This window comes from Aquarana catesbeiana, linkage group LG05 (genome assembly GCF_042186555.1).
Source record: "Aquarana catesbeiana isolate 2022-GZ linkage group LG05, ASM4218655v1, whole genome shotgun sequence".
NCBI lineage: Eukaryota > Metazoa > Chordata > Amphibia > Anura > Ranidae > Aquarana > Aquarana catesbeiana.
This window is the reverse complement of record NC_133328.1, coordinates 608997209-609023329: the sequence shown is the minus strand read 5'-3', so window position 1 is coordinate 609023329 and position 26121 is coordinate 608997209. Positions and strand designations below refer to the sequence as shown.

At 45.3% G+C, this 26121-nt stretch overlaps 1 protein-coding gene across 3 annotated transcripts in view; it reads right to left on the bottom strand.

The window, feature by feature from the left end:
- The window catches only part of MTSS1 (MTSS I-BAR domain containing 1), a 181228-nt gene extending 155454 nt beyond the window's left edge, over window positions 1-25774 (bottom strand). For all 3 annotated transcript variants that reach the window (XM_073632228.1, XM_073632230.1, XM_073632229.1), the window contains exons 1-2: window positions 25704-25774; window positions 15518-15591 (exon numbers count right to left, since the gene is read on the bottom strand). In XM_073632228.1, the coding sequence (XP_073488329.1) occupies window positions 15518-15536 (19 nt within the window). In that variant the 5' untranslated portion in view covers window positions 15537-15591; window positions 25704-25774. The remainder of the gene's footprint in view (window positions 1-15517; window positions 15592-25703) is intronic.
- Between the last annotated feature and the right edge of the window lie 347 nt (window positions 25775-26121).

Genomic DNA, 26121 nt, shown 5'->3' with positions numbered 1-26121 from the left:
AGTGGACCGCATCAACTTGGGTACAACCATCCTGCTGGATTCTCTTCGATTAATCAATGTCTTCTTCTGGAGTGGACAGTTTCCACCAGTAGAAGACTATGGCCTGGCAGGAGAGATTCCCACATAAATGCGGTCTACCGTGGTTGCTCCCTGTATGGCCGGGCCTTACTGTAGTAGCCAACGCTATTACAGTGATCTTCCGGGTCTGCCAGGTCCTGTCACAGGGGGGTGCCCTACTGCATAGTGAGCACAGAATGTCACTTACTTAGCATGGGCACCATTCAGAGAAATGCTTTGCATTTTCCTCAGTGAACGCAGTGTTCTCCAATGGGATGAGCTGGAGATGTGGGGCAGTAAGGTCATGATCTCCACATTGTCCAATCAATCAGAGAACTTTTTTTTTTTCCTGTAGTGGAGCAAATTGGACTATGCTTTATAGCAAGGGTCTCCAAATTTTTAAAAAATTTTTTTTTTTTTGAAAATTGTTTTTATTTTTTTTTAAAAGAAAAGAAACAATACATACAACACAGAGCCAAATTGGCATACTCAGGCTCGAAAAAGGTCACTAGGACCAACTATAGAGAAACAACTGACTATCATTACTCCCCTTTTCCCACCCCCTTGTGCAACACGCCCGTCCCCAAACAGTAGGATCAAGACATTCCCACCAACCACCAATATCTCAATAAAGGCAATCCCCAAATCACCACCAACATTATCTACCAGGTGTGAGTGCTACAAAGTAGTTTCTTCAAGTCCAACCCTTCTCAGGAGCCAGATAACGCCTCAGCAAACAGTGGACAAGTCTTCTAGTGGGGGGCCAAACCTTTTAGAATTTGTGTCGACAACACTGAGCCGCATAAGATGCCTTGTAGAGAGGCAATGATTTATTAACTTTTCCTTTCCAAAACGCAAGCGACGGTGCCTCTGTTTTTTCCCAATATAAAACACTCCAAAATTTCTTAATAAAGATCCAGTTTAGGTCCTTAAAGTGATTGTAAATGATCGTTTTTTTTAAATTTGTTTTAAATAACAAACAAGAGCTGCACCAGATTTTGCACGCTCCAATTTTAGTAAACCCCCCACTCACTGTGTTGATGGGGGAATCTAGTAATTTTCTTTCCTTCTACCCATGGTGGATGGTAAGAAAATTGCATTATTTATGGCTTGCCTTAGTCTGCATAAAGGAAAAGTGGCCACTGAAAACTAACAAACTTGACAGCCCGGGTGCAATCTATAAACAACCATAATTAGAAAATTGGTGCTCTAGATGGGACCTCCCGTGCAGTAAACCTATTTACGGATTATATATATATATGAATATATATATTTTTTTCCCTCTTCACTTTGTGTGAACTATTGTATATAGGCATTAAAAAGAGAGGTAAAAAAAAATAACAGAAATTGTAAACGTACAAATACTTTTCCCCATATTTTCCAAAAAAAAAAATCTTGTTCCTAAACCGTTTCATAGGACAAGTCTTCACAAGAAAAAAGACCATCTGAAGGAATCAACACGGGCTCGCCTGACTTACTCCATCTTGTCAGAGCCAAGTATCTGCTGGTCTATTAGGAATCACAGCGTGAACACCACCCTCACATGCAAACACGTGGGATCCAGGCCTTCCTGTTATTGGAAAAATTCTGCTTCCAATTCAAAACAAAGATTTCAAAGGGCCTTTGGAATGTGCGTTCACACGAACAAGTGTGCAACACATTGGCAAGTCTTCAGAAAATGGCAAGTTGTGTGTCTGGGTGGGAACAGAATTGCAGAACTGAAGTTTTCATGTTCGGAACCATGCAAGAAAAAAAAAAAAAAAAAAAAAAAAGAGAAAAAAAACAGAACATGATTGGTTCAAACACCCTGGGTTTGCCACTCCAAAAGCTCCTGCCTGCTGTAAAGGCCGTATTCTCTCCCTGACCACCGATGTAGATAAGTAGTACAGTGGGGTCAAGGACCCACCCCCATCCTGCTAATTGGACAATGAAGGAGCTATAGTACAATTAAAACCGTCCACAGACAGTTCAAATCTTGGCCGAGAACTGGCTGGTATTCGAACCGTGTATGGGCAGGCTGAATGTACCCAAATCGATCAACTTGAGCACAACCAGCCTTCCGGATTTTACATGCGATTAATGCAAGCAGATGTTATAGCCGCTAGCATTAAGGTCCTCTCCCGGCAGGGACAGCTTCCCCTGCCCCCCCCCCCCCCCCGTCACCAATATCTGTTTTGATGGGGGAATCATGTAAATTTCTTTCCTGCAACCCGTGGTTGCAGGAAAAAAATTTACTCAGTCTATGGCCAGCCCTAAGTCATCTCTCTGCTCTCCCTTCTGTTTAACATTGTTAGATTGACAGCATTGTGCAAAGTATTGGAAACCCGATTAGCTTATAATGGAAACCCTCGCTTACTTGCAGCTGTGCAGGAGATTACAGGAAGTTTTTCTAAAGACATAAGCTATATTTTAAGACTTATTATAATTTGAATACATAACTGGGATTAAATGTCTTTTAATATCTGCCTGGAGTTAAAAGGGAAGAATGGGATCAATATATATATATATACACACACACACAAACACTGAGGAAGATGAGCTTGTGCCTCGTCCAAACAAACCGCCATCATGCGATCACCTTTCAAGACCCGAGAGTGCCGCTCTCTTTTTTGGTATATATGCACTGCAGTCTTTGCTGTGCACTCAGGCCCATTATTTATCCCTGATTTGTGTGAGGGGACAACCATTGGATTAATACACATATATATATATATATATATATATATATATATATATATATATATATACACACACACACACACACACACACACACACACACACATATACGCTCACCTAGGTGGATGTAACATTGATTCACCACCTCTACACCGAGAACTGAGCAATCAAAGACCGCTGATCGCTCAGTTCTCGGGTCCACTGAACACAGCCGTGATTAAGTCACTGCTCTCTGCTCTGCCCTCCACTGCTCATTGGAGCACCGGACTGTGGAGAGGGTGGGAGCAGTTGGCTTAGGCTCTCATTGGCACATTGAGAAGCTGAGCTAGCTGCCAGTCAGGCATCTGCAGGAATCCCGACAATGATGTCAGGATCTGCCCAGAGTCTGGACCAGTTTGGTGACGTTAGCTGACAGCAGGCTAAATTCCGCTGCCAGCTGAATCTGGGTCATAGCCATGCAGAACTGAGTGCACGCCTGTGACCCACAGGAGAAGTAGGGCCAAAGGAGCCAAGGCCATACTTCTTATTTAAACATTCAAACTTCAATCCTATTCTTGGAAATGGTAAAACAGCTGCAGCCAAAAAACTGCCACAAACAGTCTACAGATCACGTGTCCAGTGACGGTGTGGTGCACAACTGCTGGCAACAGTCATGGGATTCCATAACTCAACAGTAATGGCCATAACATTTCTTAAAGTGTTAACATTGTTGTTGCTTACATTCTGCAAGTGCCTGAAGCAGAAGCTTCCCCAGCTCATTGTAAAGCTGTGTTGTGAAGTTTACTACAAATGTCAGGAAAGATCAGATTACACAGACTGCATAAGGATCCAGAGAAGAGGAGCATTCCACCCTCTACTCTCCAGGTTAGCAGAACACACACTGGGAATGCTTTGTACATCGAACGTCATGAATTCCCTTTAACCAGAAACCATCCGGCTCTTTTTTTTTTTTTTTTTTTTTTTTTTAGCATGAGGACGCGGTGATTACAATTGCATATAGCCTCCGGACTGTCTGCGGAGTATGCAAACCAGCCGGCAGTTACTATTGTGAACACTCCAGAATTGTCAGTTATCACCTGAGCACAGAGGAAGGGAAAACAGAACATAAATAGGAGGCGGCAAATGATGCGGCTATTTTTGGAAACGCTCTTTAATAGCACACAAATGCGTGCAGGCGGTCCGCTGAAAAATGACAATACGTCTCCAGAGTCAGTGAGACTGACTCAACAAAACAGAGAGCCGAAGGAAAATATGGACAGTGGAAAGAGCGCTGGACCAGTAGGGTATTGATGTAAATCACATGTGTCAAACACAAGGCCTGCGGGCCAAACCCGGCCCACCAGGTCATTTTGTGTGGCCCTCACACCCTTCCTGCCCAATCTTGTCTCAGCAGTCAGCAACAGAGAGGACGACAGAACTCCTCCTCCAGATCCTGCGCCTCTCCATGCAGCCGCCAAGAGGCTCTTCTCTGCCCTTTTCCCCGTCTTAGTTGTGGACAGCAGAGAGGAGGACAGAACTCCTCCCACAGATCCTGCGCTTCCCTGTGCAGCCGCAGAGCAGCTCGTCTCTTCCCCCTCCCCCATCTAAGTTGTGGGCAATAAAGAGGACAACAGAACTCCTCCCACAGATCCTGCGCTTTCCAATGCTGCCGCAGAGCGGCTCGTCTCTGCCCCCCTTCCCCATCCCAGTTATCGGCAGGAGAGGGGAGGACAGAACTCCTCCCACAGATCCTACGCTTCCCCATACCTTGTCTCTGGCCCCTCCCCCCATCTCATTTGTTGGCAGACAGGACAGAATTCCTCCTACAGATCCTGCACCCCTCCGTGCAGCGGCAGTACCCCCTGGTCTCAGCTTTCAGCAGACTCTAGAAGCTAATTCCAGCCCTCTTTTGTTCCTCCTCCAGCCCCTGCACTTTCCGTTCCACCCCCAGATTCTTCCCGGTATCGGCACAATGTAAGGGGGAGCACTGTAATGTAAGGGAGGGTGGGGGCTCTTGACTTATGGTGGGGGGAGCTCTTGACACCTGATGTAAGGGAGTTTATGGTCTTACAGATGCAACTTGTGCATCATCTGTAGAAGAGGCTTCCTTCTGGGATGACAGCCATGCAGACCAATTTGAAGCAGTGTGCGGCGTATGGTCTGAGCACTGACAGGCTGACCCCCCACCACTTCAACCTCTGCAGCAATGCTGGCAGCACTCATACGTCTATTTCCCAAAGATAACCTCTGGATATGATGTCGAGCACATGCACTCAACTTCTTTGGTCAACCATGGCGAGGCCTGTTCTGTCCTGTTAAACCGCTGCATGGTCTTGGCCACCGTGCTGCAGCTCAGTTTCAGGGTCTTGGCAATCTTCTTATAGCCTAGACCATCTTTATGTAGAGCAACAATTCTTTTTTTAGATTCTCAGAGTTCTTTGCCATGAGGTGCCATGTTGAACTTCCAGTGACCAGTATGAGATAGTGAGAGCGATAACACCAAATTTAACACACCTGCTCCACATTCACACCTGAGACCTTGTAACACTAACAAGTCACATGACACCGGGGAGGGAAAATGGCTAATTGGGTCCAATTTGGACATTTTCCCTTAGGGGTGTACTGACTTTTCTTGCCAGCGGTTTAGACATTAATGGCTGTGTGTTGAGTTATTTTGAGGGGGACAGCAAATCTTTCACACGTACGGACAGTACGCCCGTATTGCATCCATCCGTTTTCGGATGAAATACGGACATACATGCATCCCTATGGGATAGCGGGCATCAGCGGATGAACATCCGCTGACACCCGATATCATCCGGCTCCGCTATCGTCCGATTCTGCAGACGGAGGAAAATCCTATTTTTCTATCCATCTGCAGAGCGGATTGGATGAACACGGATCCCCCATAGGGGAGAGCGGAGATCTGACAGGGTGGTCCCTACACAGAGTGCAAGGACCGCCCTGTCATCCGCCGGCTCAGCGGGGATCCACGGAGCGATCCCCGCTGAGCAAGCGGACGTTTACGGGGCGGATCATCACAAATCCGTCCTGTGTGAATGGGGCCTTATACAAGCTGTACACTCGCTACTTTACATTGCAGCAAAGTGTCATTTCTTCAGTGTTATCACATGAAAAGATACAAAAATGTGAGGGGTGTACTCACTTTTGTGAGACACTGTAAATATTGTAATTGAATGTTATTAAAAACGACCTTTTCAATCTGCAGTTCTGTAATTCTCTATGCAATGCAATATGGCTACCCGGAGGCGTTCTTTACACAGATTGTATACAGAACGCCCACCCAAAAATGTAATTTCCTGCTTGTGTGATTGGCTCACTGGATTTTCCCAGAAGTCTGCACTAAGATACAAGTCAGATTTTGGGCATCCCCTGCAACAAAATTTTAATTTTTGGTAAGATACTCCCAAAAGGGAGAAAAATAACTAAATTGCATCTAAAAAAGGGATGCAGACCGCGCACTTTCTTCATTAGAGCCCTGCAGGCGCAGCAGCTGATTGATAATTATAAAATCACCCCCCATTCACAGTCATTACATGGACACAAACCGCTATTACTTCAGAATAACACAAGGTAGGAATCTCCAATAATAAAGTTTGTTAAAATCCGTGCAATGTACATAGATCACCCAGAGGGGAGTGTCTTTTTTTTCCTTTTTACCATCGTATTTCCTAAAATAAAAGAGGATTACAAAATTCAACATCACAGCAAAAAAAAAAAAAAAAAAAAAAAAAAAAAAAAAAATCAGCGTCTGCCTCTACTTTTATCCAGCGACAGCAAGCCGCTAATTAAAGGCAGAGGCAGAGCAAACGGCACCAGCAAAATACACAGAGAAATCCCTGCAGGAGGATTAGGAGGTAAGTCCTTTTACCTTAAATCCCCTTCAGTCAGAACAGATTTAAAAATTAAACTCTTCACCTTAATCCCAAAGAATGGACTCTGGACCTGAAAAGCCGGCACCTCCAACTGCCTTCACCGCCCGGGTATGGTGCCAGGGGTGGCACAACTGCAGGGGTGATCTATTATCTATATCTAGAAGACAGAGATACCATCACATTGTGCATGAGAGTGACCTTGTCCCCTCCCCCGACTCCTATAGACTCACCTTACCTGCCCGTCCTCGCATCTCCTCGCTCCAAAGCCGCGTATTTGCAAACGTGTTTTAGGGCGTTTTAGGGTGTCAAGCGCTTAGGTGTTTATCCATTCATTGAAATGAATGAATGGCGAAACGTTTAATGCGCCTATTGCGTAAAGTAGTAGTAAACAAAAACAGTAAACAAAAGAATTTTAAAAATAAAAAAAAGACTTTCCCCTGCAAAATAATACCATAATGTGATATTTTGGATCACATACTAGCACATTATCAAAAAAAAAAAAAAAAAATTAAAAAAAAAAAAAACTTTTCTCTGCAACATAAGACCATAATGTGCTAGTTTGCATCACATACTAGCACATTATGAAATACTTACCTTAAAACCAAGCCCTCCAGCGGTGCACTGTCACCGCTGAGAGGGCTTCCATCTTCCCCTGCTCTTCCTTCCAGGTTGGTAGACTCCCACTGTGTGAGTGGCCGTATTGACGTCGCGCATGCGCACTGGAGCTCTCAGTTACGGCACGTCCTGCATTTTGCTGCGATCCCGGAATTGCGGCCCGCAACGTGACGATTCCACCCGCGATTCAAATCGCCAAGGTGTGGAAGGAGCCCAGGTGTTTACAACCACTTTAAGCTTTGAAAATAAAACCTCAAAGCTGGTTGAGGGAAAACATGAGACGCCACTCTGCCGATCCCATGTTTGAGAATGTAAATGGGTCCCAAGCCATCGCTACTCCGCCGGCCAAGCCCACTGCCGCGTTTCACCCCACCCACCAGGGGCTTAGTTATAGAGGGTCAGCAGAGCGGCGTCTCACTTTTTTTTTTTTTTCAGTGGCACTTCTGGATTGGTGGAATTGGACACCTGCTCCCTTTCTCCAAAATCTGGCCTGGGCGAGCGCCTGGGGCTTTGAGTGACGCTACATGGCGCTACATGCTGAGCTTGAAGCGGATTGGCTACCACACACAGTTGCTCCAGATTTTGCAAACTCAAGTTTTAGTAAAACAACCCCAATGTGCGCTGAAAAACATAATGTTCGTTTTTCCGTGCAGCATGCTACAACGCACTACACCGCCATTGGAGGACAGGGACCTCATTGTCCAGTGGTGAGATGATCTGAGCTTTGTGACATGGTGTATTATCCTGCTGGAAGGAGCCATCAGAAGATGGGGACACTGTAGTCATAAAGAGATGGACATGGTCAGCAACAATACTCAGGTAGGACGTGGTGTTTAAATGATGATCAATTGGTACTAAGGGGCCCAAAGTGTGCCAAGAAAATATCCCCCCCACACCATTACACCCCCACCACCAGCCTGAACCATGGATACAGGGCAGGATGAATTCCGACCCTCCATCTGAATGTCGCAGCTGAAATTGAGACTCATCAGACCTGGCAATGTTTTTCCAATCTTCTATTGTCTAATTTTGGTGATCCTGTGTGAATTGTAGCCTCCGTTTCCTGTTCTTAGCTGACAGAAGTGGCACCCGCTGTGGTCTTCTGCTGCTGTAGCCCATCTGCTTCAAGGTTCAATGTGTTGTGCGTTCAGAGATAGTATTTTGCATATCTTAGTTGCAACGAGCTGTTTGAGTTACTGTTGCCTTTCTATCATCTGGAACCAGTCTGCCCATTCTCCTCTGATCTCTGACATCAACAAGGCATTTTCCTCCACACAACTGCCGCTCACTGGATATTTTCTCTTTTTCGGACCATTCTCTGTAAACCTGAGAGATGGTTGTGCATGAAAATCCCAGTAGATCAACAGATTTTGAGATACTCAGACCAGCCCGTCTGGCACCAACAATCATGCCACATTCAAAGTCCCTTAAATCCCCTTTCTTCCCCCATTCTGATGCTCAGTTTGAACTTCAGCAAGTCGTCTTCACCACATCTAGATACCTAAATGCATTGAGTTGCTGCCATGTGATTGGCTGATTAGCAAATTTGTGTTACCAAGCAATTGAACAGGTGTACCTAATAAAGTGGCCAGTGAGTGTATATTCTAATGCTGTACACTGAACTGCTTGTATTCATAATGGAGATTGGTAATAGGTTCTCCGCAACGGCGTCCTAAAACCGTAACGAGCCGCGGCAATCATCCAGCCATTCACAATCATCTGCTGTGACAGGTGTTCTGTCCCATCCGAGTTCTCGGAACGCTCACCATGGGATCACCTGTTCTAAGTAATCTGATCCCTCCGAGGAGCTTTCACATCGAACAAAGAGTCGGGCAGGGATGAGCGGCGCAGGCTCTTCAATGGTATCTATGGCCCTTTCATGCCGGGGATGGAAAATACGCCGTATACAATGGACCGAAAAGCCGCCACATTGTGTACTGTGGGAGAGCTTCTGTCAGGACCAAAAACACCCGCTGAACAAAATATCAGGTTATGTCACATCGCCAGTTCTGTGCTTTAAAACCTGAGCGCCAAGATACTCTGTACTGATGTTTAAAGGGCAACTCCACTTTCATGTTAAAAAAAAAAAAAAAAAAAAAAACACACACTTGTATATGCTATATTTTTTTTTTATTATTCCATGTGCACAATGAAGCTGAACAGGAATGACTTTTTCAGTATTAATCAGCTGCTGCAAAAAAGAAATTTATATTTTTATATATATATATATATATATATATATATATATATATATATATATATATATATATATATATATATATATATATATATATATATATATATATATATATATATATATATATATTTTTTTTTTTTTTTTTTTTTTGAAATATAAGGAAAATTCAAAAAAATAAAATATTGCAATTGAATTATTAAAAATATCCTTTCTTTTTCAATCTACAGCTCTGTAACTTTCTGTAAAATGCAATGCACCAAGCCAAGTCACGTTTTAGGCATCCCCTGCAACATAAATGTCATTTTCGGTGATATACTCCCAACGGGTTCATCACTTCTAAAGAGATGCAGACCCTGCCACTTTCCTCATTAGAACACAGCAAGTGCAGCAGCTGATTAATACCAAAAAAGTCATTCCTGTCCTTCCCTAGTGTGTATTTTGTGCGGTGCAGAATTGCATGCAGATTTGCGCATTTCCCCGCACCGTGAACAAGCCCTCAATGCATTACTGGATTAGGAAGGGGTTTTTTTTTTGCTTTTTTTTTAATATACATATTCAACTTCCATGGGTAATGTCAAACGCCTGACTGTGCGTAGGTATAACCAATTATATTCCGCCATTTTAGCGGCATCCCTTTTATACAAGATATCTTTTTTCTTTACAACACAGGGACTTTAAGCCCCCGTAGCCATCTTGTTGGCAAGTTTGCTGAAATGGCAGAAGTATTTTCAGGTCACGGGCACACAAAGGCGCGGAGATGATGTCACAGCGGTTGCTCAGTCGCCTATAGGTAACAAGCATCATGCAACGCTTGCCAATGCAAAATGACTTTTCTCCTATTTCCAGGGCCCGAAGGCCTAGCGCGCAGCCCGGACCGAGCACTGGCTCTGTCACAAGGTGTTAATTTCAGATAGGACGCGGGGGGCAAGGCCCTCTCCATCTCTTCTCCCCCGTCCTATCGCCTAGCAGCTACGGCGATGGACGGAGAACCCGAGCCGGTTGCCATGGCGACCGTTTTCATCCATCATGTTGGTGAAAACCCTCGGCGAGGAGCATCAAAGCGGCACTAATTCAGGTCTGACACGAATGCTAAAATGAGCTTTAATACCTGACCTTCAAAGCAGAGGGGAAAAAAAAAAAAAAAAAAAAAAAACAGGACGAGGGAGGCCGGCACCGACCTATCCAGAGCTTTTTATAGGACTGCGCTAATTAAAAACCAACCGTATAAAGAGGCAATTTTTTTTTTGTTTTTTAAACGCCTACACTCGCCCTTAAATTGTGGAATTAAAATGCATCGTCGCCTACCAGCAAGCCCAGATTTATAGAATCGTCCCCGAGCAGCCAGTCATAATTTATGTCTCTGGGTGCGGGCTGGAGGATTACAGAGGGAAGCTGATTGGTTGCCTAAGACAGCGGCCATATTTTGCAGAGACCTACTCAAGTGGAAGCCGCAGTTCTGCAGGCTCAGAGATTTTATAGAGAAAGCAACCGGCGGCTTTATTAGTAATAGCTTCTGGGGTCAAAGTTCTGGCAGATTTTTAAGCTAAAATTACCACCTGAGCAGTTTGGGAATCCACGCAAAAGTGCACAATAGCGGCATCTGCGAAATGCGCAAGAAAAACGCATGCCGCGCTCGGGGTGCCATTCATTGTTATTGGTACCCAAACGCAGCAAACATGCGCTTTTGCACGTGTCAAACAGCGGTAAAAAGAAAAAAAAAAAAAAAGTATGAAGCTCAATGCCCAAAAAGCTATATGAGCAACTCTGGCGCGTTTTTCCCCGCACAGGGCAGCCCATTGAAATGAATGGTCTACCCTGTGTGTGCGTAGCACAGAAACGTGCAAAGACCCGCACTTGCAAACTGCTAGGTGTTAACGTAGCCTCAGGTCCTGTGGACAGATTCTCCCACCTGAGCTGTGGATCTCTGCAGCTCCTCCAGAGTTACCATGGGCCTCTTGGCTGCTTCTCTTAATTAATGCTCCCCTAGCCCGGCCTGTCAGTTTAGGTGGACGGCCATGTCTTAGTAGGTTTGCAGTTGTACCATACTCTTCCCATTTTCGGATGATGGACTGAACAGAGCTCTGTGAGATGTTCAAAGCTTGGGATTTTTTTTTTTTTTTTTTATAACCTAACCCTGCTTTATACTTCTCCACAGCTTTATCCCTGACCTGTCTGGTGTGTTCCTTGGCCTTCGTGATGCTGTTTGTTCATTAAGGTTCTCTAACAAACCTCTGAGGGCTTCCCAGAACAGCTGTATTTATACTGAGATTAAATTACACACAGGTGGACTCTATTTACTAATTAGGTGATTTCTGAAGGCAATTGGTTCCACTAGATTTTAGTTAGGGGTATCAGAGTAAAGGGGGCTGAATATAAATGTATGCCACACTTTTCAGATACCGGTATTTATTTGTAAAATATTTTGAAAACCGTTTATCATTTTCCTTCCACTTCACAATTATGTGCCACTTTGTGTTGGTCTATCACATAAAATCCCAATAAAATACATTTATGTTTTTGGTTGTAACAGTGTGGAAAAATGTCAAGGGGTATGAATACTTTTTCAAGGCATTGTATAACCTAAGCGACGGCGCTTCATTCTGAATATCTTCCAGCCGTTGCTCTCAGCCTGTCTTGTAAACAGACAGAACAGGGCTTCTTCAGTGAGTGATAACCTGATAACCTTGTGTGAAGCCCCAGAGTCCTCTGGAAGCTCGCAGTCACAGGCCGGGTGTTACACTGTCCAGACTGCTGATCCTCGTCCAATCAGAGCACAGGACATGAGCTGACCGCAGGGTCATACCGACAATAACATGGACTAGCGGGCTCAGTCAGGGAGCCTCTGGCTACTGCCAAACCCTCCAAGTGATCTATTATCTCACAGCTGAGCTCCGCTGCTACAGAAAATGAAAACTTAACGCAACAAGAAGAATCAGTGAACCTTACCGCGCCTGCGTGGGGTCTGATTTCATCGAAGTTTCAATCTCTTGCAGCAAGAGTTAGCAGGTCTTTCACAGTACTTTCAGGGTGTCAAGGCAGCCGATGTCACGGGGGACTCAGAGAGAAGGGAGGATTTCATTTTTTTTTTAAATGGTACCAAATGCTATATTCTTAAAGCAAACACTTAGGCTGGGTTCACATATATGCGAATCGGATGCGTTTTTTAACTGTATCTAATTCGCATAACATGTGAATGTGATGGGCTCTCAATATGGCCGGTTCACACATGTGCGGGGCCGGCTGTGGTTTTCAAAAGGGGCCTGTGCGTTTTTGGCTCCGGCTCAGGTGCAAATTCAGGAAAAAAGTTCACATTTGAATGGCACCTGAACCTGTGAACAGAAAACGCACCAACCTGCAAACCGCAGCCGCATGTATGTGAACCCGGCCTAATTCACTAAAACTGGAGGGTGCAGAATCTGGAGCAGCTCTGCATAGAAACCAATCAGCTTTTAACTTCAGCTTGCCCAATTAAAGTTTGCCAAAAAAAAAAAATCCCTGGAAGCGGATTGGCTTCTACGCAGATTTTTCTGCGTTTCAGATGAGTTTCCTTTTTTGGGACATAAAAAATGGACATGTGACTCAAAAAAATGCACCAAAAACGCACCGCACCTGTAACGCAGTGGTGTAAAAAGTCCCAAACGGGAGACATTGTTTTTTGCAAGGTAAAAACGCAGGAAAAAAAAACACATCATTGTGAAAGGGCCCTAAATCAACCTCGTTGTATTGCAGCTCATCAATTCTTGGAGGTGGTGGCTGTATTTGTTTTCTTTTTTTGCTTTCCTTTATTTTCACCTGGTGATCTGGCCAGCGAGTCTGTTGTTCTACAGAACAAGCTGTACTGCAGATCAATATCAGTTACAGAGATGAGACAAACCATTTACCACTGACAGGGGTGCTTACAATGATCAGCTTTCATTCATGTATCCTTTATCCAAAAAAGAAAAAAAACTGTTTGCTGTAACTGCTTTTAAAGTTTCAGCTGTAATTTAGCTTCAATTTGTTAGTAGGATGCCGCTTGCCCAGCCCAGTACATGTGAGTGTAGGTAATGGCCTCAGCCAGCGCTCACCCAGGGCTTAGAGACAGGACTAGGAACCCCCCCCCCCCCCCGGTGGGTGCTGGGCGACAGAACCAGGAACCCCCCCATTGAGTGCGGGGCGACAGAACTAGGAACCCCCCCCACGGTGCCCACGGTGGGTGCGGGGCGACAGGACTAGGAACCCCCCCCCGGTGGGGCGGGGCGACAGGACTAGGAACCCCCCCCCGGTGGGGTGGGGCGACAGGACTAGAAACCCCCTCCCCCGGTGGGTGCGGGGCGACAGGACTAGAAACCCCCTCCCCCGGTGGGTGCGGGGCGACAGGACTAGAAACCCCCTCCCCCGGTGGGTGCGGGGCGACAGGACTAGAAACCCCCTCCCCCGGTGGGTGCGGGGCGACAGGACTAGAAACCCCCTCCCCCGGTGGGTGCGGGGCGACAGGACTAGAAACCCCCTCCCCCGGTGGGTGCGGGGCGACAGGACTAGGAACCCCCCGGTGGGTGCGGGGCGACAGGACTAGGAACCCCCCGGTGGGCGGGGCGACAGAACTAGGAACCCCCCCGGTGGGCGGGGCGACAGAACTAGGAACCCCCCCGGTGGGCGGGGCGACAGAACTAGGAACCCCCCCGGTGGGCGGGGTGAAATGAGTCAGAGGGTGTGGCCAGGGAAGGAGCACTGGCTGAGGCCATTACCTACACTCATGTACTGGGCGAGCAGCTTTCCACATTCTCTATACATGTTGGCACTTCTGGATGAGCGAAAGATGCCAGCACCCCAACTCCTGAGCTCCAGCGGGAAACACTATAAGGTTTTTGAGGTTTCAATTTGCTAGTGTATGTAAATCTGCTAGTACATCTAACACTCCCCTCCCCCCAGACTGACAATGCTGCTGCCCAAAGGTGCCCCCTGTGCTCCTTCATCCAGAGTAGGGGCATTCTAATACAGAAGGTGTGTTATTGGCCAGATCACCAGATGAAAACAGAGGGGAAAAGCCTAAAAAAAGAAAACTAATGCAGCCACCACATCTAATGATTAGTAAGCTGCAATATATTACATTTTTGGTTTTGGGTTTAATACATAAGGTCCTGTGCGATTTTGGTCTGAATGAGATGCAAATTCAGCCATACAACCTATATGGCTGAAATGGCATCACAGATATTGCATGTGATTTGCATTGCAGTGCGGTGAGAATCACATGCGATAACGCACAGCACACTAGTGTGAACCGGGACTAAGGGCCGGTTCAAACGGCTGTGTGGTACGAGACTGCATGTGATTTGCACTGCAAATCTCATGCGATGTCCGTGTGGTGCGATATTGCATCGCATTCGGACCAAACTCAAATCCATGCGATCCGATTCATGTCCGAACTGTCAGTTCGCAGTGTGATATGCGAGCTGAAATGGGGGTGTCATTAACATTGTATTGACACTCCCCACAGAACTGCTGTGCGAGTCGGGTGCTATGCGGGATCCTGCAGTGGATTCGTAGGGTTCCCGCATCGCACAAGTATGAACTGAGCCTTAGTATCATTTCTGTCCACTGCTTCGTTCTTCTGACAAGTTTTCCTGACACCAAGAGGAAAAAAAAGGTGACGGGGGAGGGAGCTCCAGCACACAGCCTGTCATTGACAGCTTCAGCTCTGTTCCAGTACGAAAGGGGGGGGGTCCCTTCCTTCCCTCCAAACAGCCCTCACTGAGCTCTGCAGTGTGCGCAACTTCAGCTCCATGTCCCCTGATTTCTGAAAGCTCAGACAAGCCGTATAAAAGCTGGACTGTCAGTTGCTGTAGACAAAAGAAGACTGCAGATAAACAGGTCCAACTTATGTAGGATTTGTTTCATCTCTGTGTGTCACTTGAGGCTAGTCACTCCACTTTAAGCTGCATTTTAAAGAAATATACATGAAAATGACATGACAGACCCCAGTGCAGTGAGAACCCAAACAACCACGTAGTGAGCAAATCCGTCCATCCTCCATATAAAACAGAAGACATGTCACTGGAGCGCTGCGGATGGAAAAGTGTTAACAGTAAAATCTGCTGGAAGTGATTGTCCGCTTACCCCGAGTGTTGGTTGCCATGTCAGCCACTTTCTGGAAGGCATCCAGGAAGGCAGCAGCTGCCACCACTGTAGTCCTGCAGAAGAAGCAACAATGAGTTAGATTGCAGCCTTCTCAATGGGGAATTTACTGCTCTTGTATGCAGGTGCAGCACAATACTGGCGACTGGTTTAGTTAGAAAAATGACACTGAATAAGAAAGAAAGCAAAAAAATAAAAATGACAAAACAGCTTGTAGCCGGTACCCAGAGCGCCCCCCCATGCGGCCAATGTGAGAAGCTGGGATACCCCCGGAATACACAGATTCCTATACAATTCTCCACCCAATGTGTACTCCCCTATGCAAAGACAGTGGTCAGGGGAACCCCTCCATCCTCCTGACTATGCCCCCCCACGGGTGATCACGCGCTGAGCTCCCTCCTGATTTTAAGACTTTGCGGCCAGGTCTGCTCAGATCATGCGCTTTCCAAAACACTTTCCAGGCATTGGCGGCGACTAACGCTTCTTATTCAAATATTCGGTCCGGATCTTCATGGCAAACTTTCTTTACTGATGAAAGTAGTTTAAAGCGGAGTTCCACCCAAAAATTAAACTTCCGCTTTAAGTACTCCTAACCCCCCCGACATGCCACATCTGGCATGTCATTTTTTTTTTTTTTTTTTTTGGGAGGGGGTATAGTTTTTACAGGCACTCAGCTCCCACGTCCAATCCTGGCGCCGGAAAGAAGTTCCCCCCCCCCCCCCCCCCCGTGTATATCGCCTGAAGCCAGTCACTTCACTGGGTATACAAAACCATTTTTAAGTAGCCCTCTCTATTTGTCCTGTTTACCATTATCATTGATAGTGATAGTCCCAAATTTTGGTTTGTCCCTAGGGGGGAAATCTTCCAATGGGGACACTAGTTCTGGTGACCCCAGGAAGTTCCCTTAAATTTGCAGGGATTTCCTCTCACTTCTCGTTTGACTATGGGACAGGAAGTGAAGGGAAATTTCCGCAATAGGACACAGATGGGGAAACAAAAATCTGACAGGGGTTATAATCCTCCCTTACTCTATCCAAAATGAAAAAAAAAAAAAAAAGTTTTGTCTAGAGTTCTACTTTAAGGAAAGGTCAGAAATGACTGTTCCTAAGTATTCCACATGACAGGTATCCTCTAAGAGCACCATGTACACCGGCATTTACAGCGAACCCAAGCCTAGTACATCGCTAGAATCAAGTGTAATGGAAACATTCGATGCGGCTTCACCGCCTGCTCATAGATCCTTCCTAAAATGCTACTTGCCTGGCTGCCCATGCATGCCCTCTCAGTTCAGTACTGAACAAGCATACAAATAAAGGACTTCTGACTTTTTTGGTTAGTGGCTCAGGACAACAAACAAGACCTCTAGCATTCTCAGCTGCAGGACAGACCCACCCCCACCATTCCCCTAAATTCTAATGGTTACCATTGGCATTCTGTAACCAAGAGCCCCGGTATGTTCAGAACAATCCATCTATTGAAATCATCCTAACCTGACTGTACCTGCTAGCAATCCACATTCCAGTACGTATACGGTGGACTGCCCTTTAAGGATAAAAAAAATAAAAATTACCGGCCTCATCTCCTTACCAACATCACCACCAAGAAACCTATTTTTACCAGACAGGCTGGTAAAATATCAGCCAGGTGGCAATCCTAAACTTGGAGCAGCTTTAAAGCCGAAGTTTAATCGGCTTACGTTTTGCCTTCCCTGCTTCTTCCATTACCCATCTCATCAACAAGCCAATTAATTTTTTATAATTAAAAAAAGGAGAAGTCCAGGCTGAGCTCGTTTGGCTGGGCTTCTCCTATGAGTCACAGGAGTGCAATTAGTTTTGCACTCCTGTGACCCGTTTTCAGTGGAGAGCAGTCTGAAGTCTGCTCCCTGCTGACGTCACTGCCATCAGTCGAGGCACCGCATCATCCCGACCTCCCTGGATCCACCAGCTGCCTTGATTGATGGCACGACAGACATTGTTCCCACTGATCATCAATATAAGGAACATTCTTCCCACTGACCACCAATATAAGGAATATTCTTCCCACTGACCACCAATATAAGGAATATTCTTTCCACTGACCACCAATGTAAGGAACATTCTTCCCACTGACCATCAACATAATGAATATTCTTCCCACTGACCATCAATATAATGAATATTCTTCCCACTGACCACCAATGTAAGGGGCATTCTGGCCACTGACCATCACACTAATGAGCTGCTGGTACAGCAATTATTGTCGAGGGTTCCGAGACCTGAACGTTATTTTAAAGGGTTTCTCCGTGTTAAAAGGGTTGAGAAAGGTTGCACTAGACCAGGCTCGTTCAACCTTTTTACTGCACAGGAACCCCTGAAATAATTTCCAGTTCTCAGGAAAGCTTTACAAAGCCAATTAATTGAGGGCAGAGGCCATTAATGGTAAGGAGGAAGAATGAAACCCTTACAGTGGTGGTCAGAATGCCACTTTTACAGACAGCTAAAAAGACAAGTGGCGCCATACTGCCGGCTTTGCCAAGTGGAATTGGTCCTGATACTATGCAGGCACCATCAAATGAGAGGTCAATCAACCACAGCTCAAGGAACCCCTATCAACCTCTGGAGGAACCCAGGCATTGGTCCTAATACTATGAAGGCACCATCAAATGGGAGGTTAATCAAATACAGCTTAAGGACCCCCTAGCAACCTCTGGAGGAACCCAGGCATTGGTTCTAATACTATGAAGGCACCTGCAAATGGGAGGTCAACCAACCACAGCTGAAGGAACCCCTAGCAACCTCTGGAGAAACCCAGGCATTGGTTCTGATACTTTAAAGGTACCATCAAATGGGAGGTCAATCAACCCCCATCAACCTCTGGAGGAACCCTGGCTGAGGAAGGTTGCATTAGACAGTAGGCTACATGATGTCAGGGAAGGATAAAGACCCTCAATATACAGTATAAATTATTGCAGAATTGGTCTATACTCTACAAATGAAGAAAATATATTGAAGAATCCTGCCCTCTACTCTACAGAGGACTTCTAATACTCTAAAAAGACACAAGTCAAAAGCATTTGTCTCGTCACGAAGCCTTCCTTAACAATAACTCTGCAGGAGCCGATCCTCTTTGTTGTCCCCAAACAGAAGTACATCAGCCTTGGTGCGCACACCGGAAATTGGCGGCTATATCTAGGTAGCCTTTGCTCACTTCGCTCCTTCTTAGTTGAAGCCAGCCTGCGCTACCCAGCTCTTGTGTTGCTATGGCAACAGATTCATCTCTTGGAAGCTGAGGAATAGCCGTGCAGAGCGGACTGCGCATGAAAGACGTCAGCTCTCTCTTCCCCCCTCCCCCGCCTCACTGCAACCCAGTTTCAGAAAGCATTGACTGGGATTTTCATTGACAAATTGTCACGGCTCTCCAGTGAGATCGTACTATGCGCATAATGGACAAAATAAAAGATTCTTCTTAGTGCCGGGAATAATGCCTCACTGGGGATAAACCTGTGATTATATGCGTTTATTTAGGACATTTCTAAACCCAATGCATATGATGATTCTTATTTGCAACGTCCTCACTGTGCGTTTACCGGTGTTCGCAAAAACAGAATATTGGGTGTCCATAGACAGATTACATACTAGATCTAGATGCAAAGATATGTATACATAATTTTTTTTTTTTTAAATTCAAGGCAGTGATAGTTGATCCAATGGGGTGGGACCTGGATGTGAGCATCAACTATTCGCCTGATTACCTTTAGGCTAGCCAGAGACATGCAGCTGTGTCACCGAGAAGGATAGGTGGGAAGACACCTCCCTGTAGACCAGTGGTCATCAACCCTGTCCTCAGGGCCCGCTAACAGGCCAGGTTTGCAGGATAACTGAAATCCATCACAGGTGATATCATTTGCTGCTCAGTGATTGCAGAATTCTAGTCTGTATCTCCCCAAGGTAATACATAAAACCTGGCCTGTTAGTGGGCCCTGAGGACAGGGTTGATGACCACTGCTGTAGACCATAGGGCTGGGACAGATCAATGGTTCTTGTGCATCTTCATGGCAAGTACCTGCATATACAGTGCCTTGAAAAAGTATTCATACCCCTTGAAAGTTTCCACATTTTGGTCATGTTACAACCAAAAAACGTAAATGTATTTTATTGGGATTTTATGTGATAGACAAAACACAAAAGTGGCACATAATTGTGAAGTGGAAGAAAAATGAAAAAAGGTTTTCAAAATTTACAAATAAATATATGAAAAGTGTGGGGTGCATTTGTATTCAGCCCCCCCTGAGTCAATACTTTGTAGAACCACCTTTCACTGCAATTACAGCTGCAAGTCTTTTTGGGGATGTCTCTACCAGCTTTACACATCTAGAGAGTGAAATTTTTGCCCATTCTTCTTTTCAAAATAGCTCAAGCTCTGTCAGATTGGATGGAGAGCGTCTGTGAACAGCAATTTTTAAGTCACAGATTCTCAATTGGATTTAGGTCTGGACTTTGACTGGGCCATTCTAACACTTAAATATGCTTTGATCTAAACCATTCCATTGTAGCTCTGGCTGTATGTTTTGGGTCCTTGTCCTGCTGGAAGGTGACCCTCCGCCCCAGTCTCAAGTCTTTTGCAGACTAACAGGTTTTCTTCTAAGATTGCCCTGTATTTGGCTCCATCCATCTTCCCATCAACTCTGACCAACTTCCCTGTCCCTGCTGAAGAAAAAGCATCTCCACTAGGGATCGACCGATTATCGGTGCGGCCAATATCCACTTTTTTTGAAGCATTGGTATCTGTCACAAAACCTACGGATATTGCTTCAAGGGGTTGTACCGGGGTGATGCCTGCAGCTGCAGGCATCACCCCGATACCGTTCTTTAGAGCGGACAGTCGGCTAGCTTGTGAGAACAACCAATGCGGCTCAGCAGCCGCTCAGCTGTTGTTACACCTCCTGCCGCCTACCACCACTCGCCCTGGCTCTCCCGTCCAACCGGGAGACCCCGATCCACCACGTCCGCCAGCTGGCTGAAGACCCGAACAAAGCTGATGCTTTATTCATCTCTGATCTAGTAACCCGGAAGCGATGTCATGACATCACTTCCGGATTACTAAAATCTTAAAGGTGCCAATTTTAAAAAAAAAATAGAAAGTAATCAAAAAAACGCCGATATTGACGTTTTGAATACTTTCAAGTGCAGAGGAGGGGCTTGGAGTCTTATAGACCCCTGATCCCTCCATAAAGAGTACCTGTCACTGCTTATTACTGTCACAAGGGATGTTTACATGCCTTATGACAGCAATAAAAGTGATTAAAAAAAAACACTATTAAAAAAAAAAAAAAACACAGTACAATGTAAAAATAAAAATTTCTAAATGTACAGAATATCGGCGCCTGAAATCGGCTATCGGCCTGAAAGGCAGAAGAAAAATCAGTATCGTATCGGCCCTGAAAGAATGATATCGGTTGATCCCTACCCACAGCATAATGCTGCCACCACCATGTTTCACAGTGGGGATGGTGTGTTTCAGGGTGATGTGCAGTGTAAGTTTTCCGACACACATAGTGAATTGCTTTTAGGCCAAAAAGTTAAAATTTTGGTCTCATCTGACCAGAGCACCTTCTTCCACACGTTTGCTGTGTCCCCCACATGGCTTCCCGCAAACTCCGGGACTTCTTATGGCTGTTTCAATGTATTTATTGGTTTTAAGCCGCAATGTAAGAAATCAAAAGCAAGCATATAGGTCGCCCTCACAGGGGCTAAGGAATCCAAAAGGAATATAAACATAACTATCATAGTTAAACCTTCTTGTGATTGGAAGGATATTGAAGGATAAATAAAGGTTAAAGGGAAGGGAAAAAGGCCATACAACCTACTCACAGTCCTCCCATGGGTGGTCCCATTCCTGAGACCAATTCCAAAGGATGGAGTCTGTAGGAATAGGAAGAAAGGAGAACCAGAAAGAAGGTAAGAAAAAAAGACAGTCTAGATAAGGAAGGAGAAAAAGGAAGGAATAAGAACTCAGACTCAGATACGCAGCCGGAAGCAGTCAGAGAAGGCCCGAACAAGCCAGTTGGAGTGAGGGAATCCCATAGGAAATCCAAGGTTCCCAGACTTTGAGATATTTAGGGTGCGAGCGATGCTAGACATCTGCTCATAGAGCATCAAGGCAGTCATACATGAACTTCACCCCTTGAAAGGCAACGCGCGGTGTCTTCCAGGCCTGGGCTATGGGCCGTTTAGCAGAAACAAAAAGATAAATAGCCAGCTTTTGCTGGGATGCGTATAGTCCAGGAATCAGGCAATGCAATCCCTGTGGACCGTTATATGGAAGAGGGTCTGGAGCAGGCCAAAAACCCTGGACCAGAACCCCACCAGTCTCGGGCAAGACCACCAGGTTTGCAAGACATCCACCCTTTGCCCATAGTTACGAAAGCATCTGTCACTACTCCCCGGGTAAACATGGGCGACCCGGGCAGGGACCCAGTACCACCTAAAAAGAACCTTATACACGGCTTTGAGCGTATTTGTATTAAAAGTACTTTTTGCAACTGTTTTCCAAGCCTTAGTCCAGTCCTCCAAATCTATTGGGGACTGGAAGTTCCGCTCCCATTGAGACATGTAAGAGAGGGATGCAGATGACGGGTGTCTGTTCAAAGATGCGTAGATGGCTGAGATAAGGCCAGGGGCCCCCGGGGCATGCTGGCACGCATGTTAAAAGAAAGGGTTTTTTTATATGGAAAGGTGGACGTATGGCGCAGGGCAGCAATCCAAAGTTTTAGTTGAAGAAAGTGAAAATGCTCCCCGGCTGGGGTCTCGTGTGTCTCACGAATGACCCCCCAAGACAGAAAGGAGCAGAAGAAAAGAAAAATGTTGAACCCGCGTAAAGCCCCGAGAGAGCCAGCAGGAGAATGCCCGGGGTTCTGTCAAACCTGGGGGAAAGAGGGGGGTTATGCGAGATAGGCAGCAGAGGCAGAAAAGACATCAAATTGCCAGAGTAGCGGACCAAATGCCATACCCTTAGACTATGCAACATCACAGGGCTCAAGGAGGGGGGGGGGGGGGGGGGGGGTGTGACTTATGGGGAAGCCAAAGCAAGGCCTGTATTGAATATGGATCATAGTTGGGCAGTTCAAGCAACACCCAAATAGGGACATCCAAGGCTGCGTGAAGCATAGCCAGTGGGGAGATCTGCGCCGCTGCATAGTATTTAGAAACGTTCGGGCCCCCCAAACCCCCTTGTAGCCTATGAACATATTGAGTGGATCTAGAAACTCTGGGGCGTTTCTGGGCCCAGATAAATCGGAGAATCCGATTCTGTAGGAGGCGAAGAAAAAAAGGGGGGCACTCGCACTGGTAACGTGCGACAATAGTGTAGCGCCTTGGGTAGGATCGTCATTTTGACAGCAGAAATCCTCCCAATCCAGGAGAGAGAGAGGGATATTGCCAGGAATGCATAAGGAAGGTTAAAGTGCGCAACAGAGGGTAATAGTTAGCAGAGAACAGGTAAGAGTAGGAAGGTGTCAGTTTGATCCCTAGGTAGTTGATCGAGTGGAGTGCCCAGATGTATGGAAACGGCTCTTGAAGCTGTTCCACAACTTCGGTGGAGAGAGAGTTACATTCAGTGCTGTTGTTTTAGAAAGGTTGGTCTGAAGACCCGAAAAGGCCAAGAAGCGATCAAGCGTGAGCTGCAGATTGGGCAGGGAGATAAGTGGGTTGGTCAGGACCAAGAAGGCATTATCAGCAAAAAGGTTATATTGAGTGCCCATGTAGGACACTCCTGATATGTCCATATTGGTCCTTATTGCTGCTGCCAGCTGTTTCAGCGCAAGAATAAAAAGCGCCGGGGACAGGGGGCATCCCTGTCGGGTCTTTCAACAATAGCTTTCTTCTTGCCACTCTTGCATAAAGACCAGATTTGTGGAGTGCCTTTAATGATTAATGCTCTCCTTGCCCAGCCTGTCAGTTTAGGTGGACGGCCATGTCTTGGTAGGTTTGCAGTTGTGTCATACTCTTTCCAGTTTCAGATGATGGATTGAACAGAGCTCTGTGAGATGTTCAAAGCTTGGGATATTTTTTTATAACCTAACCCTGCTTTAAACTTCTCCACAGCTTTATCCCTGACCTGTCTGATGTGTTCCTTGGTCTTCAAGATGCTTTGTTCATTAAGGTTCTTTAACAAACCTCTGAGGGCTTCACAAAACAGCTGTATTTATACTGAGATTAAATTACACACAGGTGGCCCCTATTTACTAATTAGATGACTTCTGAAGGCAATTGGTTCCACTAGATTTTAGTTAGGAGTATCAGAGTAAAGGGGGTTGAATACAAATGCATGCCACACTTTTCAGATATTCATTTGTAAAAAAAATTGAAAACCATTTATCATTTTCCCTCCACTTCACAATTATGTGCCACTTTGTGTTGGTCTATCACATAAAATCCCAATAAAATACAATTACAATTTTGGTTGTAACATGACAAAATGTGGAAAATTTCAAGGGGTACACTATATTGTCAAAAGTATAGAGACGCCTGCCTTTACACGCACATCAACTTTAATGGCAACCCAGTCTTAGTCCGTAAGGTTCAATATTGAGTTGGTCCACTCTTTGCAGCTATAACAGCTTCAACTCTTCTTTAAAGGCTGTCCACAAGGTTTAGGAGTGTGTCTATGGGAATATTTGACCATTCTTCCAGAAGCGTATTTGTGAGGTCAGGCACTGATCCATGTCTTTATGAACCTTGCTTTGTACACTGGTCCAAATCATTTGGTGGAGGGGAGATTATGGTGTGGGGTTGTATTCTCAGGGGTTGGGCTTGACCCCTTAGTTCCAGTGAAGGGAACTCTTAAGGGGTCAGCATACCAAGACATTTTGGACATTTTTATGCTCCCAACTTTGTGGGAACAGCTTGGTGATGGCCCCTTTCTATTCCAACATGACTGTGCACCAGTGCACAAAGCAAGGTCCATAAAGACATGGATGAGGAAGTTTGGGGTGGAGGAACTTGACTGGCTTGCACGGAGTTCTAACCTCAACCAGATAGAACACCTTTGGGATGAATTAGAGTGGAGACTGCAAGCCAGGCCTTCTCTTCCACATCAGTGCCTGACCTCACAAATGGGCTCCTGGAACAATGGTCAAACGCTCTAATAGACACACTCCTAAACCTTGTAGACAGCCTTTCCAGAAGAGTTGAAGCTGTTATAGCTGCAAGGGGTGGGCCAACGCAATATTGAACCCTACGGACTGAGACTGGGATGCCATTAAAGTAAATTTCATGTGCGTGTAAAGGCAGGCGTCCCAATAACTTTGACAATACACTGTATATAGTTGACACCATCCATTCTATCCTCTCCTTATCACCCATTACATAGTTTTAAAAGGTCCAATTCCTACCTTTATGCTGCCCTTACACGCAAAGTAGAATCCTAAAGTGGTACTAAACACACATTGTCCCTTCTATTTCTGTATGTGGACGATGGCACTCTAATTATTTTAATAAAAACATCCAAGTACCTTTTTCCTAATCGATATACAGCTGTCACATAACCCAGATCTTTCCCAACATGTCTGCAGGAAAACATTGGCAGAAGGAGCTTCTAGTCCTCTGCTGCTGGTCACATGTTCAAAATAAAATACCCAGCCCTTAGAATACAGAGTAAAAATAATCAATAAAACTGTTTTGAATGGTCATACAAATATTTGAAATAAAATCTTTATTTTTTTTGGCAATAACATGGTATGGGTGGATTTCTGCCAGTCACAGGCTATGTTACACCCTCCAGCCTATGTCTTAAAATAAGAGGGGAGGTGAAGCCTCCATCAATCTACATGTAATATCCCGCCCCCATTGGGTTTAGCTGGAGGAGGGAGTGGGCTGTCATTTACCACTGTGTATACGCCGACATGTGTGACTCTATAGCCACATGGGCTGCTCAGATGATAGAAAGGAAATGCTCAGCATGGAAACTCACTATAAACTGAGCATGTGCAGAACTGCCAACACTGCTCTGCAAAATCCCTAGCTGAATTGGGGACATGGATAGAAAGGGGAGATAGAGAGCAGCAGGATCAACCAGGTTTTTTGCAGAAAACAAAATCTCATAGTGACTGAGTATAAACAGCATGTAATACACCATTTATTGATAGTTTTTTTTATTTATGATGTGGGTTAGTGACACTTTAATCACTCACCGGAGCTGAGACTGTAATTTTCCTGCTTTGTTGATGAAATCTTCCCACACGGGATAACTTGCCTACAAAAGGTAAAAACAAATCCAGCGTTACAATAGGTTCCTATAACAAATATTCCATGGTATATACAAGAGAGGAGTACAAGAGCAACATTTGGAGGTCCTCCAATGAAGCCTCTGAATCTTCCATAGGGCTTTGAGTTTTATTACTTTTATTTATTGGAAAAAGGAAATATAAGACAATGTACAGAGGACTGAAAATCTTATTTACAACGGCACTAATACCTATTCACCAAAACTGGTTCCAACTGACAAAACGATATCATGAATAGGCACCAAAATCATTTAGTCATCTTATTGTACAGATGGTGATGAATTACCCAAATCTGAAAAATTAAGTCACTTTTTCCAAGTCAATT